The sequence below is a fragment of the Pseudophryne corroboree genome, chromosome 7 (assembly GCF_028390025.1).
Source record: "Pseudophryne corroboree isolate aPseCor3 chromosome 7, aPseCor3.hap2, whole genome shotgun sequence".
Taxonomy (NCBI): domain Eukaryota; kingdom Metazoa; phylum Chordata; class Amphibia; order Anura; family Myobatrachidae; genus Pseudophryne; species Pseudophryne corroboree.
In genome coordinates, this window is record NC_086450.1 from 266,007,480 (window position 1) to 266,027,561 (window position 20,082).

The window sequence follows — 20,082 nt, forward strand, 5'->3', positions numbered from 1 at the left end:
CCTTGTCCTTGGAGACAGGGTTATCCGCTGATGCATTTGAAGATGCGATCCGGACCATTTGTCCAGCAGATCCCACTGAAAAGTTCTTGCGTGGAATCTGCCGAATGGAATCGCTTCGTAAGAAGCCACCATCTTTCCCAGGACCCTTGTGCATTGATGCACTGACACTTGGCCTGGTTTTAGGAGGTTCCTGACTAGGTCGGATAACTCCCTGGCTTTCTCCTCCGGGAGAAACACCTTTTTCTGGACTGTGTCCAGAATCATCCCTAGGAACAGCAGACGTGTCGTCGGAATCAGCTGCGATTTTGGAATATTTAGAATCCACCCGTGCTGTCGTAGTACTACTTGAGATAGTGCTACTCCGACTTCTAACTGTTCTCTGGACCTTGCCCTTATCAGGAGATCGTCCAAGTAAGGGATAATTAAGACGCCTTTTCTTCGAAGAAGAATCATCATTTCGGCCATTACCTTGGTAAAGACCCGGGGTGCCGTGGACAATCCAAACGGCAGCGTCTGAAACTGATAGTGACAGTTCTGTACCACAAACCTGAGGTACCCTTGGTGAGAAGGGCAAATTGGGACATGGAGGTAAGCATCCTTGATGTCCAGAGACACCATATAGTCTTCCAGGTTCGCTATCACTGCTCTGAGTGACTCCATCTTGAATTTGAACCTTTGTATGTAAGTGTTCAAGGATTTCAGATTTAAAATAGGTCTCACCGAGCCGTCCGGCTTCGGTACCACAAACAGCGTGGAATAATACCCCTTTCCCTGTTGTAAGAGGGGTACCTTGATTATCACCTGCTGGGAATACAGCTTGTGAATGGCTTCCAATACCGCCTCCCTGTCGGAGGGAGACGTTGGTAAAGCAGACTTCAGGAACCGGCGAGGGGGAGACGTCTCGAATTCCAATTTGTACCCCTGGGATACTACCTGCAGGATCCAGGGGTCCACTTGCGAGTGAGCCCACTGCGCGCTGAAATTCTTGAGACGGGCCCCCACCGTGCCTGAGTCCGCTTGTAAGGCCCCAGCGTCATGCTGAGGACTTGGCAGAAGCGGGGGAGGGCTTCTGTTCCTGGGAAGAGGCTGCCTGCTGCAGTCTTTTTCCCCTTCCTCTGCCCCGGGGCAGATATGAGTGGCCTTTTGCCCGCTTGCCCTTATGGGGACGAAAGGACTGAGCCTGAAAAGACGGTGTCTTTTTCTGCTGAGAGGTGACCTGGGGTAAAAAGGTGGATTTCCCAGCCGTTGCCGTGGCCACCAGGTCCGATAGACCGACCCCAAATAACTCCTCCCCTTTATACGGCAATACTTCTATATGCCGTTTGGAATCCGCATCACCTGACCACTGTCGCGTCCATAACCCTCTTCTGGCAGAAATGGACAGCGCACTTACTCTTGATGCCAGAGTGCAAATATCCCTCTGTGCATCTCGCATATATAGAAATGCATCCTTTAAATGCTCTATAGTCAATAATATACTGTCCCTGTCCAGGGTATCAATATTTTCAGTCAGGGAATCCGACCAAGCCACCCCAGCACTGCACATCCAGGCTGAGGCGATTGCTGGTCGCAGTATAATACCAGTATGTGTGTATATACTTTTTAGGATATTTTCCAGCTTCCTATCAGCTGGTTCCTTGAGGGCGGCCGTATCAGGAGACGGTAACGCCACTTGTTTTGATAAGCGTGTGAGCGCCTTATCTACCCTAGGGGGTGTTTCCCAACGCGCCCTAACCTCTGGCGGGAAAGGGTATAATGCCAATAATTTTTTAGAAATTAGCAGTTTTTTATCGGGGGAAACCCACGCTTCATCACACACCTCATTTAATTCATCTGATTCAGGAAAAACTACGGGTAGTTTTTTCACACCCCACATAATACCCTTTTTTGTGGTACTTGTAGTATCAGAAATGTTCAAAACCTCCTTCATTGCCGTGATCATGTAACGTGTGGCCCTACTGGAAAATACGTTTGTTTCCTCACCGTCGACACTGGAGTCAGTGTCCGTGTCTGGGTCTGTGTCGACCATCTGAGGTAACGGGCGCTTTAGAGCCCCTGACGGTGTTTGAGACGCCTGTACAGGTAATAACTGATTTGCCGGCTGTCTCATGTCGTCAACAGTCTTTTGTAAAGTGCTGACACTATCACGTAATTCCTTCCATACGACCATCCAGTCAGGTGTCGACTCCCTAGGGGGTGACATCACTATTACAGGCAATTGCTCCGCCTCCATACCATTTTCCTCCTCATACATGTCGACACAACGTACCGACACACAGCACACACACAGGGAATGCTCTGATAGAGGACAGGACCCCACTAGCCCTTTGGGAAGACAGAGGGAGAGTTTGCCAGCACACACCAGAGCGCTATATATATACAGGGATAACCTTATATAAGTGTTTTTCCCTTATATAGCTGCTGTATAGATTTATCTGCCAAATTAGTGCCCCCCTCTCTTGTTTTACCCTGTTTCTGTAGTGCAGGACTGCAGGGGAGAGTCAGGGAGCTTCCCTCCAACGGAGCTGTGAGGAAAAATGGCGCCAGTGTGCTGAGGAGATAGGCTCCGCCCCCTTCTCGGCGGCCTTTCTCCCGCTTTTTTAAGGAAAAATTGGCAGGGGTTAAATGCATCCATATAGCCCAGGAGCTATATGTGATGTATTTTTTGCCATATAAGGTGTTTTTATTGCGTCTCAGGGCGCCCCCCCCCAGCGCCCTGCACCCTCAGTGACCGGAGTGTGAAGTGTGCTGAGAGCAATGGCGCACAGCTGCGGTGCTGTGCGCTACCTTATTGAAGACAGGACGTCTTCTGCCGCCGATTTTCCGGACCTCTTCAGTCTTCTGGCTCTGTAAGGGGGCCGGCGGCGCGGCTCTGGGACCCATCCATGGCTGGGCCTGTGATCGTCCCTCTGGAGCTAATGTCCAGTAGCCTAAGAAGCCCAATCCACTCTGCACGCAGGTGAGTTCGCTTCTTCTCCCCTTAGTCCCTCGGTGCAGTGAACCTGTTGCCAGCAGGATTCACTGAAAATAAAAAATCTATACTTAAACTTTTATACTAAGCAGCTCAGGAGAGCCACCTAGTGAGCACCCTTCTCGTTCGGGCACAAAAATCTAACTGAGGCTTGGAGAGGGTCATAGGGGGAGGAGCCAGTGCACACAGGTAGTCCTAAAGCTTTTACTTTTGTGCCCAGTCTCCTGCGGAGCCGCTATTCCCCATGGTCCTTTCAGAGTCCCCAGCATCCACTAGGACGTCAGAGAAATAAGAATTTACTCACCGGTAATTCTATTTCTCGTAGTCCGTAGTGGATGCTGGGCGCCCATCCCAAGTGCGGATTGTCTGCAATACTTGTAAATAGTTATTGCTAACTAAAGGGTTATTGTTGAGCCATCTGTTGAGAGGCTCAGTTGTTTTCATACTGTCAAACTGGATATAGTATCACGAGTTGTACGGTGTGATTGGTGTGGCTGGTATGAGTCTTACCCGGGATTCAAAATCCTTCCTTATTATGTCAGCTCGTCCGGGCACAGTGTCCTAACTGAGGCTTGGAGGAGGGTCATAGTGGGAGGAGCCAGTGCACACCAGGTAGTCATAAATCTTTCTAGAGTGCCCAGCCTCCTTCGGAGCCCGCTATTCCCCAATGGTCCTTACGGAGTTCCCAGCATCCACTACGGACTACGAGAAATAGAATTACCGGTGAGTAAATTCTTATTTTCTCGTAGTCTGTAGAGGATGCCGGGCACCCACCCAGCACTTCGTTTTCCTGCAATTGTTATCTGGTTCAGTACAACTTTGTTTTTAGTTAAGTACTGCATTGTTACTTGGTGTGCCTTGTATGTGTGAGCTGGTATGAATCTCGCCACTATCTGTGTTAAATCCTTCTCTCGAAGATGTCCGTCTCCTCGGGCACAGTTTCTAGACTGAGTGTGGCAGGAGGGGCATAGAGGAAGGAGCCAGCCCACAGTATTAAACTCTTAAAGTGCCAATGGTGGACCCGTCTATACCCCATGGTACTAATGTGGACCCCAGAATCCTCTACGGACGAGAAAAGGATTTACCGGTAGGTAACCAAAACCCTATTTTCTAGATACATAAAGGTATCTTTAGAAGGTCTTCAAACCAAATTAAACACAAACTTCAAACTGTTACAGTGATGTTGATGTGGGGAACCTCTCATTTGGTTCTCAGATTTGTTAATGTGAAAAATAAGAATTTACTTACCGATAATTCTATTTCTCGTAGTCCGTAGTGGATGCTGGGAACTCCGTAAGGACCATGGGGAATAGCGGCTCCGCAGGAGACTGGGCACAAAAGTAAAAGCTTTAGGACTACCCGGTGTGCACTGGCTCCTCCTCCTATGACCCTCCTCCAAGCCTCAGTTAGGATACTGTGCCCGGACGAGCGTACACAATAAGGAAGGATTTTTGAATCCCGGGTAAGACTCATACCAGCCGCACCAATCACACCGTACAACTTGTGATCTGAACCCAGTTAACAGTATGATAACAGAGGAGCCTCTAGGAAGATGGCTCACTACAACAATAACCCGATTTAGTTAACAATAACTATGTACAAGTATTGCAGACAATCCGCACTTGGGATGGGCGCCCAGCATCCACTACGGACTACGAGAAATAGAATTATCGGTAAGTAAATTCTTATTTTCTCTGACGTCCTAGTGGATGCTGGGAACTCCGTAAGGACCATGGGGATTATACCAAAGCTCCCAAACGGGCGGGAGAGTGCGGATGACTCTGCAGCACCGAATGAGAGAACTCCAGGTCCTCCTCAGCCAGGGTATCAAATTTGTAGAATTTTGCAAACGTGTTTGCCCCTGACCAAGTAGTTGCTCGGCAAAGTTTTAAAACCGAGACCCCTCGGGCAGCCGCCCAAGATGAGCCCACTTTCCTTGTGGAATGGGCATTTACTGATTTTGGCTGTGGCAGGCCTGCCACAGTATGTGCAAGCTGAATTGTACTACAAATCCAACGAGCAATAGTCTGCTTAGAAGCAGGAGCACCCAACTTGTTGGGTGCATACAGGATATTTTCAGGGCCCTGACAACATCTAGCAACTTGGAGTCCTCCAAGTCCCTAGTAGCCGCAGGCACCACAATAGGTTGGTTCAGGTGAAACGCTGACACCACCTTAGGGAGAAACTGAGGACGAGTCCTCAATTCCGCCCTGTCCGAATGGAAAATCAGATAGGGGCTTTTGCAAGATAAAGCCGCCAATTCTGACACGCGCCTGGCCGAAGCCAGGGCCAACAGCATGGCCACTTTCCATGTGAGATATTTTAAATCCACAGATTTAAGTGGTTGAAACCAATGTGATTTGAGGAACCCCAAAACTACATTGAGATCCCAAGGTGCCACTGGAGGCACAAAAGGAGGCTGTATATGCAGCACTCCCTTGACAACGTCTGGACTTCAGGAACTGAAGCCAGTTCTTTCTGGAAGAAAATCTACAGGGCCGAAATTTGAACCTTAATGGACCCCAATTTGAGGCCCATACACACTCCTGTTTGCAGGAAATGCAGGAATCGACCCAGTTGAAATTCCTCCGTTGGGGCCTTCCTGGCCTCACACCACGCAACATATTTTCGCCAAATGCGGTGATAATGTTTTGCGGTCACATCCTTCCTGGCTTTGATCAGGGTAGGGATGACTTCCTCAGGAATGCCTTTTTCCTTTAGGATCCGGCGTTCAACCGCCATGCAGTCAATCGCAGCCGCGGTAAGTCTTGAAACAGACAGGGTCCTTGCTGGAGCAGGTCCCTTCTTAGAGGCAGAGGCCACGGGTCCTCTGTGAGCATCTCTTGAAGTTCCGGGTACCAAGTCCTTCTTGGCCAATCCGGAGCCACGAGTATAGTTCTTACTCCTCTCTGTCTTGTAATTCTCAGTACCTTGGGTATGAGAGGCAGAGGAGGGAACACATACACCGACTGGTACACCCACGGTGTTACCAGAGCGTCCACAGCTATTGCCTGAGGGTCCCTTGACCTGGCGTAATACCTGTCTAGTTTTTTGTTGAGGCGGGACGCCATCATGTCCACCATTGGTTTTTCCCAACGGTTCCCAATCATGTGGAAGACTTCTGGATGAAGTCCCCACTCTCCCGGGTGGAGGTCGTGTCCACTCCCGGAATGAACACTGCTGACAGTGCTATTACATGATTTTCCGCCCAGCGAAGAATCCTTGCAGCTTCTGCCATTGCCCTCCTGCTTCTTGTGCCGCCCTGTCTGTTTACGTGGGCGACTGCCGTGATGTTGTCCGAGTGGATCAGCACCGGCTGACCTTGAAGCAGAGGTCTTGTTTGGCTTAGAGCATTGTAAATGGCCCTTAACTCCAGAATATTTATGTGAAGTGATGTCTCCAGGCTTGACCCCAAGCCCTGGAAATTTCTTCCCTGTGTGACTGCTCCCCAGCCTCGCAGGCTGGCATCCGTGGTCACCAGGACCCAGTCCTGAATGCCGAATCTGCGGCCCTCTAGAAGATGAGCACTCTGCAACCACCACAGGAGAGACACCCTTGTCCTTGGGGACAGGGTTATCCGCTGATGCATCTGAAGATGCGATCCGGACCATTTGTCCCGCAGGTCACACTGGAATGTTCTTGCGTGGAATCTGCCAAATGGGATTGCTTCGTAGGAAGCCACCATTTTTCCCAGGACCCTTGTGCATTGATGCACTGAGACTTGTCCTGGTTTTAGGAGGTTTCTGACTAGCTCGGATAACTCCCCGGCTTTCTCCTCCGGGAGAAACACCTTTTTCTGGACTGTGTCCAGGATCATCCCTAGGAATAGAAGACGTGTCGTCGGGATCAGCTGCGATTTTGGGATATTGAGAATCCAACCGTGCTGCCGCAGCACTACTTGCGATAGTGCCAAACCGACAACCAACTGTTCCCTGGATCTCGCCCTTATCAGGAGATCGTCCAAGTAAGGGATAATTTAAAACTCCTTTCCTTCGGAGGAGTATCATCATTTTGGCCATTACTTTGGTAAAGACCCGGGGTGCCGTGGACAATCCAAACGGCAGCGTCTGAAACTGATAGTGGCAGTTCTGTACCACAAACCTGAGGTACCCTTGATGAGAAGGGTAAATTGGGACATGACCAGAGACACCATATAATCCCCTTCTTCCAGGTTCGCGATCACTGCTCTGAGTGACTCCATCTTGAATTTGAACCTCTGTATGTAAGTGTTCAAAGATTTTAGATTTAAAATAGGTCTCACCGAGCCGTCCGGCTTCGGTATACCAACAGCGTGGAATAATACCCCTTTCCCTGTTGCAGGAGGGGTACCTTGATTATCACCTGCTGAGAATACAGCTTGTGAATGGCTTCCAATACCGCCTCCCTGTCGGAGGGAGACGTCGGTAAAGCAGACTTTAGGAAACGGCGAGGGGGAGACGTCTCGAATTCCAATTTGTACCCCTGAGATACCACCTGAAGGATCCAGGGGTCCACTTGTGAGTGAGCCCACTGCGCTCTGAAATTCTTGAGACGGGCCCCCACCGTGCCTGAGTCCGCTTGTAAAGCCCCAGCGTCATGCTGAGGACTTGGCAGAAGCGGGAGAGGGCTTCTGTTCCTGGGAACTGGCTGTCTGTTGCAGCCTTTTTCCTCTTCCTCTGCCACGGGGCAGAAAAGAGGAGCCTTTTGCCCGCTTGCCCTTATGGGGCCGAAAGGACTGCGCCTGATAATACGGCGTCTTCTTATGTTGAGAGGCTACCTGGGGTAAAAATGTGGATTTCCCAGCCGTTGCCGTGGCCACCAGGTCTGATAGACCTACCCCAAATAACTCCTCCCCTTTATAAGGCAATACTTCCATATGCCTTTTGGAATCCGCATCACCTGACCACTGCCTCGTCCATAACCCTCTTCTGGCAGAAATGGACAGCGCACTTACTCTTGATGCCAGTCGGCAAATATCCCTCTGTGCATCACGCATATATAAAAATGCATCTTTTAAATGCAATATAGTCAGTAATATACTGTCCCTATCCAAGGTATCAATATTTTCAGTCAGGGAATCCGACCAAGCCACCCCAGCACTGCACATCCAGGCTGAGGCGATTGCTGGTCGCAGTATAACACCAGTATGTGTGTATATACATTTTAGGATATTCTCCTGCTTTCTGTCAGCAGGTTCCTTAAGGGCGGCCGTATCAGGAGACGGTAGTGCCACCTGTTTTGACAAGCGTGTGAGCGCTTTATCCACCCTAGGGGGTGTTTCCCAACGTGCCCTATCCTCTGGCGGGAAAGGGTATGATGCCAATAACTTTTTAGGAATTATCAGTTTTTTATCGGGGGAAACCCACGCTTCATCACACACTTCATTTAATTCATCAGATTCAGGAAAAACTACGGGTAGTTTTTTCTCACCAAACATAATACCCTTTTTAGTGGTACTTGTAATCGCAGAAATGTGTAAAACATCTTTCATGTAACGTGTGGCCCTACTGGAAGTCACATTCGTCTCTTCACCGTCGACACTGGAGTCAGTATCCGTGTCGGCATCTGTATCTGCCATCTGAGGTAACGGGCGCTTTAGAGCCCCTGATGGCCTTTGAGACACCCCGACAGGCCCAAGCTGAGTAGCCGGCTGTCTCATGTCATCAACTGTCTTTTGTAAAGAGCTGACACTGTCACGTAAGTCCTTCCATAAGCCCATCCACTCAGGTGTCGACCCCCTAGGGGGTGACATCACCATTACAGGCAATTGCTCCGCCTCCACATCAGTTTCCTCCTCATACATGTCGACACAAACGTACCGACACACAGCACACACACAGGGAATGCTCTAATAGAGGACAGGACCCCACTAGCCCTTTGGGGAGACAGAGGGAGAGTATGCCAGCACACACCAGAGCGCTATATATAGACAGGAATACCACTATATAACGTGCTTTTCCCTTTATAGCTGCTGTTATTATCAAAACTGCGCCAAATTAGTGCCCCCCCCTCTCTTTTTTACCCTTTTCTGTAGTGCAGGACTGCAGGGGAGAGTCAGGGAGACGTCCTTCCAGCGGAGCTGTGATGGAAAATGGCGCCCGTGTGCTGAGGAGATAGGCTCCGCCCCCTTCTCGGCGGCCTTTTCTCCCGCTTTTTGCTGTATTCTGGCAGGGGTTAAAATACATCCATATAGCCCCGGGGGTTATATGTGGTGTATTTTCGCCAGCCAAGGTGTTTACATTGCTGCTCAGGGCGCCCCCCCCTAGCGCCCTGCACCCTCAGTGACCGGAGTGTGAAGTGTGCCTGAGGAGCAATGGCGCACAGCTGCAGTGCTGTGCGCTACCTTGTTGAAGACTGATGTCTTCTGCCGCCGATTTTTCCGGACCTCTTCTTGCTTCTGGCTCTGTAAGGGGGCCGGCGGCGTGGCTCTGGGACCGGATTCCGAGGCTGGGCCTGTGTTCGGTCCCTCTGGAGCTAATGGTGTCCAGTAGCCTAAGAAGCCCAAGCTGGCTGCAAGCAGGCAGGTTCGCTTCTTCTCCCCTTAGTCCCTCGATGCAGTGAGCCTGTTGCCAGCAGGTCTCACTGAAAATAAAAAACCTAAAACTAAACTTTTTCTAAGAAACTCAGGAGAGCCTCCTAGAATGCACCCTTCTCGGCCGGGCACAAAAATCTACCTGAGGCTTGGAAGAGGGTCATAGGGGGAGGAGCCAGTGCACACCGGGTAGTACTAAAGCTTTTACTTTTGTGCCCAGTCTCCTGCGGAGCCGCTATTCCCCATGGTCCTTACGGAGTTCCCAGCATCCACTAGGACGTCAGAGAAAGTATGATAGATCAATGTGAAGTACAGCCTATAGTTGAGAGTACCATCAACCTGCATAGCCAAACAAATTATCATATAATAATGCAATCGAAATTTTTAACATACCTGTGTGTCATAAAATCATAATGCTGGATATGTTGTCAACCAGTGGAAAAACAATAAGACCATTCTCTGTTTCCTATACTTACCTGTACATATCATATTAAACCACTGGGTGGTAAAAAGGTTATACGTTGTTGTAATTCATTCTCACGCATTTGGCTATTTCCTGTTATACTGTATAAAGAAAAGCTAAACTCAATCTATATGCTTACTACTACGACTACTACTACTACTAACAGGTAAGAGGCTCAACAGCGTTATAACCTAGCAAATGTTCACCTGTGTGACACGAGCTATCAGCTACTAGTATGGATGGACAAATAAGTACCATCACAGGTTATTACAGCGTTTAATACACCAACAATATGGCGGCGATATCACGACGGCGACACTTTGGAGGAGGAAGCACAGCATTCCCAGCAGGAGGGATTAGCGGTGTGAGCCGAAACCAGCCTCTGCCATGTCTGTGCATGCGGTTGGATGAGCACTCGCGGAAATGACAGAGAGAAAACGCTGATTCGTTGTCCGATTGAGGTTGGAGCTGACGTTGTACTATGTGATTAGCTGCTGTGGTCCCAGTTTATGATGAATAGGAAATTGTCATTTTTGTACTTTAGTAGTAGACCTGCCGGCGCTGGTCTTGAAGTATAATTCTGCGGGGTGTCCATGCGGTGAAGGCTAACAGGTCATACGTGTTTGCTATCTAGGGGACCACATCCACTGAGGAACCATGAGGATCGGCCCTTTGTCTTTAAGTAGCATATGCTTCCTGCTCGTGTATGTGCTTTCAATGGTAACTGCAGGGTAAGGAACCTGTCATACAGGAACTGCTGGCCTAGTTAATATCTACTGGAAGAAAACAAAATTATTATTTTTTAAGTATCAAAAAGCATAAGAGTCGCTAACGTCCATTTATGAAGCTTCTGCTATATAATATTCCATGGTGTGCTAGTTGTATCTAATTTCAGGAAATGTACCTGTTTTTCAATATTTACAAATTTATTTTATCAGTTGTGTTATGCTGCATGTTTTGTGCAATTCTCTTTGTTATACTGTATGCTTATTTTAAGTTAACCTGTATTTAAAGTATAAAACTGTTTCATAAACATGATATTGCTGTGCAGAGAGATCATTAGTGTCCTTGGAAATGTTGGAAACTGTGGTCTTCCATAGCGGGAGGAGGTTAAATATAATTACATTAAGTGGGTTAGCACCAGAGGCGGATTGGCCATAGGGTTTACAGGGAAGTCCCCGGTGGGCCGACGCACCCGCGGGGCCTGTTTTGTTTGAGGACATGTGGTCCTTTTTATAGACATAATGAATAAGATGGAAAATAATTTGCATATATGAAAATGACTTTGCCACTTAGCAGATGATCTAGTGTATGCTCTGTCTGCCTGCTTGGCTGACATATAAGATTGAGTGAATAGTGATTGGGATACGGTTGGTGTAATAAGCAAGAAAATATATCTTTCTAAAGAATGATCTAGTTTCCTAAATTCTGAAGGTGTATCATATGTGCTCATAATATTTAACTTTATTTCCTTTTTAACTCCCCCTTGATGCTGGACATCCCCACTATCTGGAAAGTCTTGGGGGGGGGGGGGGGGGCGCAGAGAGGGTGCTGCTGCCATGGCCCATGGCTTAGACCTTACACCTCTGGTGCTGCCCATGTGGGGCCACTCGTACAAATTTTTCCAGGGCCGCTTTTTGTTCCCAATCCGCCCCTGGTTAGCACCCACGCTAAATTAGTCATATATTACTCATTTATAATAATGTGTGTATTGTCAATAGGTTATTTGTCTAAAGCATACTTGCCTACCTGACCCTCTCCATGAGGGAGAAAATGCTCTGTTCCTGGACTTTCCTGGTAACGTATGATTGCCATCACCTGTGGTGAAACACCTTTCTTATCAATTAACTAGCTCACCACAGGTGATGGCAATCATACGTTACCAGGAAATTAATAATGGATTCCTGGCGCTTTCTCCTTAAATATACTTCCCATATTTGGGGGTAATGAATTTTTAAATGCCAAAGCATTATTATACACAATTTTATTAGTATGCCACAAAACATCCACATGTATTAACATGAATAAATAGATAAAAATAAATGAATACAAAGTGCGGTGTGCATGTTCAGGAAACAGTGGTCCAATGCAGCTGACCACTGGTGAATTCTATCAAATATAAAAGTTCTCTCACCAAAGTTGGTGGTTGCAGTGGGCTAGCTTTATTTTTTTTTTTTAAAAGGTAGCAAGAGTAGTCCTAGGCTGAAAAGCTGCTGTGTGGAGGAGGATTGTAGCGTGTGCCAGGTGCTGATGGACTTCATGCTGAATATATCCTGTGCCGTGGTACCAGGCTATTCAGCCTAGGACTACTCTTGCTACCTTTTAAAAAAAGCTAGCCCACCGCAACCACCAACTTTGGTGAGATACATTTTATATTTGATAGAAGTCACCAGTGGTCAGCTGCATTGGACCACTGTTTCCTGAACACGCACACTGCACTTTGTATTCATTTATTTTTATCTATTTATTCATGTTAATACTAAATACATGTGGATGTTTTGTGGCATACTAATAAAATTGTGTATAATAATGCTTTGAGAAAAAGGGAGAGAAACAATGGTGCGCTCGAATTAAAATATATATACTGTTTATAGTAAAAAAGTAGGTGTCCACTTCTATTCACTGCTGAAATCCGTAACAAAGAGTCTGCTTTAATTTATATACAATTCTTTTACTCGCATAAATTGACACACATACATATATAAAATGAACTTAAAATCTGTACGTTCCACACACTCTAATAGAGGACAGATAGTATTCACTAGCACTGTGAAGAATTAGCAGCAACAGTGTAGTTGTATTCTTAATAGTAACAATGTATTTCTGTGACACTAAACAGACTCGACCAATCTGTTACATCCAGTTATGTCACATCAAAATGTATCAAATCTGTAACAACTGCCCACACGCTGTATCACAAGTCTCTCAGATCCTCCTGCTACTGGCGTCCCAGTGCAGAGGAGTGCTGTAGTAATCTTACCCGAGCCTGCGGGAATGTCCAATATTGAGATGCACGCACCCAGAGAGATACGGATCCTGTACAGCTTCCAAGGGCAGCGCCTACCGCCGGTAACTGGTTGTTAATTTCAGTACTGGCGGGCACACAGATTAGTATGACTCCAAAGTGCCGCTTATAATGTGACCGCTGGAGATAGCACACTCTCTGGTCCTAGTAGGAGCTCCGGTCAGCGTCTCGGGTAGGAACGCCGCTTGCAGTGTGACCGCTGGAGATAGCACACTCTCAGGTTCTGGTAAGCGGACAACGGGAGCTCCGGTCAGCGTCTCAGATGAAAACGCAGAAAGCGGCACGTGTGGATACTTCCGTCAGTGTGTGGTCAGACAGACAGGGAGATGACGTCAATGCGTTTCGTCCCGTCACAACTCGGGACTTCCTCAAGACTATAGCTATAGTCTTGAGGAAGTCCCGAGTTGTGACGGGACGAAACGCGTTGACGTCATCTCCCTGTCTGTCTGACCACACACTGACGGAAGTATCCACACGTGCCGCTTTCTGCGTTTTCATCTGAGACGCTGACCGGAGCTCCCGTTGTCCGCTTACCAGAACCTGAGAGTGTGCTATCTCCAGCGGTCACACTGCAAGCGGCGTTCCTACCTGAGACGCTGACCGTAGCTCCTACTAGGACCAGAGAGTGTGCTATCTCCAGCGGTCACATTAAAAGCGGCACTTTGGAGTCATACTAATCTGTGTGCCCGCCAGTACTGAAATTAACAACCAATTACCGGCGGTAGGCGCTGCCCTTGGAAGCTGTACAGGATCCGTATCTCTCTGGGTGCGTGCATCTCAATATTGGACATTCCCGCAGGCTCGGGTAAGATTACTACAGCACTCCTCTGCACTGGGACGCCAGTAGCAGGAGGATCTGAGAGACTTGTGATACAGCGTGTGGGCAGTTGTTACAGATTTGATACATTTTGATGTGACATAACTGGATGTAACAGATTGGTCGAGTCTGTTTAGTGTCACAGAAATACATTGTTACTATTAAGAATACAACTACACTGTTGCTGCTAATTCTTCACAGTGCTAGTGAATACTATCTGTCCTCTATTAGAGTGTGTGGAACGTACAGATTTTAAGTTCATTTTATATATGTATGTGTGTCAATTTATGTGAGTAAAAGAATTGTATATAAATTAAAGCAGACTCTTGTTACTGATTTCAGCAGTGAATAGAAGTGGACACCTACTTTTTTACTATAAACAGTATATATTTTAATTCGAGCGCACCATTGTTTCTCTCCCTTTTTCTCTAATAATTTTTGAGGATTTAGCTAATCCTTTCATATGTGTGCAGCTGAAGTCTAATTGAATATAATTGGTTTAATTGCGCCGGGAGTTGGGGTGTGAAAAACACCTCTTTTGTGGTTATAATAATGCTTTGGCATTTAAAATTCATTACCCCAAATATGGGAAGTATACATCTTTAAGAAGAAAGCGCCAGGAATACGTTATTAATTTTCTTGTATCCTATTTGTCTAAAGTTGTTTTCCCATGCTAAACACAGAATTTGAAATAAAATACTGAAATGGATGAACTATTAAATCAACTAGTACTTTTCAAATCCGTTAATCTCTCTTCCTTTGGGGGATATTAGAGGTCATGTTGAACATTTAGCTTTCTTACCTCTTGATTGTATATGTGTCAATTTTGTTTTACTTTATTTTAGACGTGATTTCTATAAAATTCTGGGTGTGTCACGGGGAGCGTCTGTAAAAGAAATTAAGAAAGCCTATCGTAAACTAGCCTTGCAGTTGCATCCAGATCGAAATCCAGATGATCCTCAAGCACAAGAAAAATTTCAAGATTTAGGTGCTGCTTATGAGGTGAGTGTGAAATAAAGAATCTTCTTTTAGTTAGTGTAGGTGCCGCTTCAGATTCCTATCCTTACCTGCACATTGTATTTAAGTGCACAGCACCTTACAGAAGGCATTAGGCTGAACAAAAAAATAATAATAAAATATATCTATTCCACGGCACGCGCCTATTCCTAGATTTGGGGTGACCACATTGTTTAAATAGCAGTCACAGGGGCTCTGCACTCACTATATTAACTAACATTAATAAACAGTGGAGTTCTAGTTCATGTATTGATCACTGCCTTTAAGCCTGCAGCCCCCCGCAGAGGGCCCCACTATACTGCAGGTCCATATCTATTGCTCAAAATAATTATCATGAAAATAGCTATTACATTAGTGTTAAACTTTAGGTATGCTAACTGGCTTAAAGCTCACAACAACTTTGCTTAAATAGGTGAGACCGTTTCCAACACGCCTGTTTTAAAGCACCTAGGAGAACAGCTGACACAAGCTATAATTAAGTTAAAACCGGGTGCATGAGAAAATGTGATTACAAAAAGATAAATTAAATTAAAAATTAACCTAATAAACAAAAAGCACCATTCCACGGCACTCACCTATTCCTAGATTTGGGTTGAAACACGGTTTGTGACCACATTGTTTAAATAGATCTGCAGTAAAGTGGGGTCCCTTGCCAGGGGCTGCAGGCTTAAATGCCTGCAGCCGATACATGAACTCAAACTCCATTGTTTATTATTATTGTTAGTTTAATATAATGAGTGCAGAGCCCCTGTGATTTCTTTTTAAACCATGTGGTCACGTACCATGTTGAACCCCCAAATCTAGGAATAGGTGAGTGCTGTGGATTAGTGCTTACATTAGACGTTAATATAGTATCACATCACCACCTGCTTTTGTGGACAAGGCTTTATCACATCTGTCCAAAAAAGTAGCTCTTCCGTCCCCTGACACGGCAGCCCTAAAGGATCCTGCGAGTCGTAGGCAGGAAAATACATTGAAATCCATTTATATTTCCACGGGTACGCTACTAAGACCAGCCATTGCATCTGCATGGGTGAGTAGTGCTATCGAAAAATGGGCAGATAACCTGTCCTCTGAATTGGATACCCTGGATAGGGATAACATTCTTCTGACGCTAGGTCATATCAGGGATGCTGCAGTCTACCTAAAGGAAGCTGCGAGAGATATTGGCCTCTTGGGTTCACGGGCCAATGCCATGGCAGTCACAGCTAGGAGAGCATTGTGGATTCATCTATGGAATGCTGATGCTGACTCCAAAAAAGCTATGGAGTCTCTACCGTATAAAGGTGGTGTATTGTTTGGTGACGGCCTCACTGAGTTGGTATCTACGGCTACCGCGGGTAAGTCTTCATTTTTACCTTATGTGCCTGCACCACAAAAGAAAGCACACCAGTATCAGATGCAGTCCTTTCGGCCCTATAAAAACAGAAAAGGCAGAGGGTCTTCCTTCCTTGCTACTAGAGGAAAGGGAAAGGGTAAGCGATCACCGGCCGTGGCCGGTTCCCAGGAGCAGAAATCCTCCCCGGCTTCTGCCAAGTCTACCGCATGACGCTGGGGCTCCTCTGCGGGAGTCCGCACCGGTGGGGGCACGTCTCGGGCTCTTCAGTCAGTTCTGGGCTCGTTCGGGTCTAGGCCCATGGGTTCTTGAAATAGTGTTCCAAGGGTACAAACTGGAGTTTCAAGACGTCCCCCCTCACCGATTTTTCAAATCAGCCTTACCAGCTTCTCTTCCAGACAGGGAAGTGGTATGCGCCGCGATACAAAAATTGTGTCACAATCAAGTCATTGTCAGGGTTCCCCCGTCACAACAGGGAGAAGGCTTTTACTCGAGTCTGTTTGTGGTTCCGAAGCCAGACGGCTCAGTCAGACCAATCCTGAACCTCAAATCCCTCAATTTCTACCTAAAAAAAAAAAAAAAAAAAAAAAAAAAAATTCAAGATGGAATCTCTCCGGGCTGTGATCTCCAGTCTGGAGGAGGGGGATTTTATGGTGTCGGCCGACATAAAGGATGCCTACTTACATGTTCCCATTTATCCTCCACATCAGGCTTACCTGAGGTTTGCAGTTCAGGATTGTCATTACCAATTTCAGACATTGCCGTTTGGTCTGTCCACGGCTCCGAGGGTTTTAATCAAAGTAATGGCCGAAATGATGGTTCTCCTGCGCAAACAAGGAGTCACAATTATCCCGTACTTGGACGATCTCCTGATAAAGGCGAGATCCAGGGACCAATTACTGCAGAACATTACGCTCTCCCTGACAATTCTGCAGCAACATGGTTGGCTCCTAAACTTGCCAAAATCGCAGTTGGTCCCGACGAGATGGCTGTCGTTTTTGGGAATGATTCTGGACACAGAATTACAGAGTTTTTCTTCCAGTGGAAAAGGCTCTGGAAATTCAGAACCTGGTCAAGCAAATTCTGAAACCAGCAAGGGTACCGATCCATCAATGCACTCGGTTGCTGGGGAAGATGGTGGCGGCCTACGAGGCCATTCAGTTTGGCAGATTCCATGCCAGAGTGTTTCAGTGGGACCTATTGGACAAGTGGTCCGGGTCCCATCTGCACATGCACCGAAGAATAACCCTGGCCTCCAAGACCAGAATCCCACTCATGTGGTGGCTACACAGCTCTCACCTCCTAGAGGGACGCAGGTTCGGGGTCCAGGACTGGATCGTAGTGACCACGGATGTGAGTTTCCAAGGCTGGGGAGCTGTCACGAGGGGGAAAACTTCCAGGGAAAATGGTCAAGCCAGGAAATGTGTCTACACATAAACGTGCTGGAGTTGAGGGCCATTCACAACGGCCTTCTGCAAGCGGAACATTTTCTTCGCAATCGGCTCGTCTTATTTCAGTTGGACAACATAACAGCAGTAGCGTACATAAACCGCACAAAAAGAAAGAGAGAAGGATTGCACTTGAAGTGGCGCACTTAAACATTAAATTGATACATAAATTATAACTTTTATTAGAGTATATTTGTTAAAAAGACCTGTAGCTGTGAAATATTAAAACCAAAAACATATAAATTGACAAAACAAAGTGTAATATGTGTGAATAAAAACACACACTGTGCTAACTGTGTAGTGCTACACATATATAATATATTATAGGTACTATGACCCTTGAATCAAATTCTATGTGTTGTTAGGCTAAGTGCCCAATGGCGCTTTGAAGTCACTGATCAGTTGTACTAGATAGGCTTACTGAGGGTACTGTAAAGTGCAATATTCCAATAGAAAGCTCCCCCTCAGTTTGGGCGCTGTGACCCCTCACTTATGTGCAGTCATATGCTTGTACAGCTATGAATCGTTGTTTCTCCTCACTAGTGATCTCAATGTAATTAGCTGTTCATTAATCAATTTACAGCAGGTAATACCTGAAGTCAGTGTCACTTTAAGTGAATGATAATTGATGTTCACTTATATGCTTATACAGCTATAGATCAGTGCTTCTCCCCACTAGTGATCTCAATATAATTAGCTGTTCTCAGTCGATTTACAGCAGGTAATTAATTAAGTCAATATCACTTTAAGTGAGTAATCACAATGTTCATTAGTGATATTGTTAATGAGAGACACACTAATGTCCAAGAATGCATATAAACTGACAGTTTTCCACAATATTCACTACTATTATAGTGGAATATAGATCATAGCTGTGAGGCACAGGGTTTAGTGAGCTGTTTGAGTATTGCACTAATGCGTACACTGGAACACTCCATCAGCTGTTAATAGCAGTATATCCTAACTAGCTGTTTTGTAATTATCAGCTGTGTGATGGAAACCTATATATCAAATAAACAGCATTTAACCTGAGTAGCACATAAACATTGCTAGATAATTGTTCTATACTTGTAAAGTAACAAGCAGTGCTGTAAAGATGTCTCAGCTGCTACATTAAGCAGTGTATCTTAGTCTTGCTACAATGTTGCTAGTACATGCAGCTTGCTGAGTCATATGTGGTTAAATAATCCTCTCAGTGCAGGAAAGCTTGTGAGCTCCATCAGTGTCATGAGGCTTCACAATAGCCAGCTCATCTTTAGTATAGATCTCGCTCTATTCCTAACACAATACATTTAGCACATTGTTATTATACACAGCAGCACAGTGTGACTCGCCGACACGTGTTTCACAGTTAAGTTTTTTTCAGGGCCCTGAAAAAACTTAACTGCGAAACACGTGTCGGCGAGATCTATACTAAAGCTGAGCTGGCTATTGTGAAGCCTCATGACACTGATGGAGCTCACAAGCTTTCCTGCACTGAGAGGATTATTTAACCACATATGACTCAGCAAGCTGCATGTACTAGCAACATTGTAGCAAGACTAAGATACACTGCTTAATGTAGCAGCTGAGACATCTTTATAGCACTGCTTGTTACTTTACAAGTATAGAACAATTATCTAGCAATGTTTATGTGCTACTCGGGTTAAATGCTGTTTATTTGATATACTAGGTGATTCATCGCGCCCTACGGGCGCTCTTCACACCGTCGTAAGGGGCTATGCCCCCTTAACCTTTGCACACCCTTGTGGTTGTGAGGTGTAATTGGGGTGGCCTGTGGGTGGCCAAGATGGTGTGGGTGGTGGATGATTAGGCAGGATGGTGTAAGGGTGCAGTTGGGTGTGTATGCTTGGGGCTAGCATTGATGGATGTCGTAGGGAACAAAAGACATAGGAATTGTAGGAATAGTGGGTGTGGGGTGAAGGGGAATGGGTGAGTGTTTTGTAAGGTGTCATGGAAGTTTGAGTGTCACATGGTGATGGTGGGTGGTTTTTGGTGGGTATGTGTTGGGGATGGGCTTTGTGAAAGGCGAAGGGTGTGTAGAGCTGTGTGTGGTGTTAGGGGGTGATGTATGTCTGTTAAATGGGTGGTAGGTATGTATGGTGGAGATTTGTATTGGTTTTTTATTGTGTGGTGCGCTGAGGGTTGGTCAGGTGGCTGGGTTCTTGTGGTGTGTGTGTGGTAGAGTGGCGTGGGCACACAGTGTGGAAACACAGGGGCCACAGTGAAGGTTCCAGACCTCCCCACTAACCCAGCACAAACTGTATGATACAGGGGACTCCGTCCCACACTGTACCGTGAGCCACCATCAGCAAAACGGCGGGACCCTGTGCAGGTCCACAGCAGCGTCACCCGCAGCTGCCTGGGTGGGGGTGACAGGGATGTTGGCACTCCTGTCCCCAGCAGCAGGTGTAAAAAGAAAAGTCTCCCATTGCAGCAGTAACCTGGGGCACCCCCACCCTGCCAAGAGAGAATAAAGGCACACAATAATAGA

The 20,082-nt window shown here is 46.5% G+C and overlaps 1 protein-coding gene across 1 annotated transcript in view; it reads left to right on the plus strand.

The window, feature by feature from the left end:
- The first annotated feature begins 10,436 nt into the window (after window positions 1-10,436).
- Window positions 10,437-20,082, plus strand: part of DNAJB11 (DnaJ heat shock protein family (Hsp40) member B11) — a 164,909-nt gene continuing 155,263 nt past the window's right edge. Inside the window, exons 1-2 of the mRNA XM_063934128.1 lie at window positions 10,437-10,676; window positions 14,633-14,789. Of these exons, the coding sequence (XP_063790198.1) occupies window positions 10,603-10,676; window positions 14,633-14,789 (231 nt within the window). The 5' untranslated portion in view covers window positions 10,437-10,602. The remainder of the gene's footprint in view (window positions 10,677-14,632; window positions 14,790-20,082) is intronic.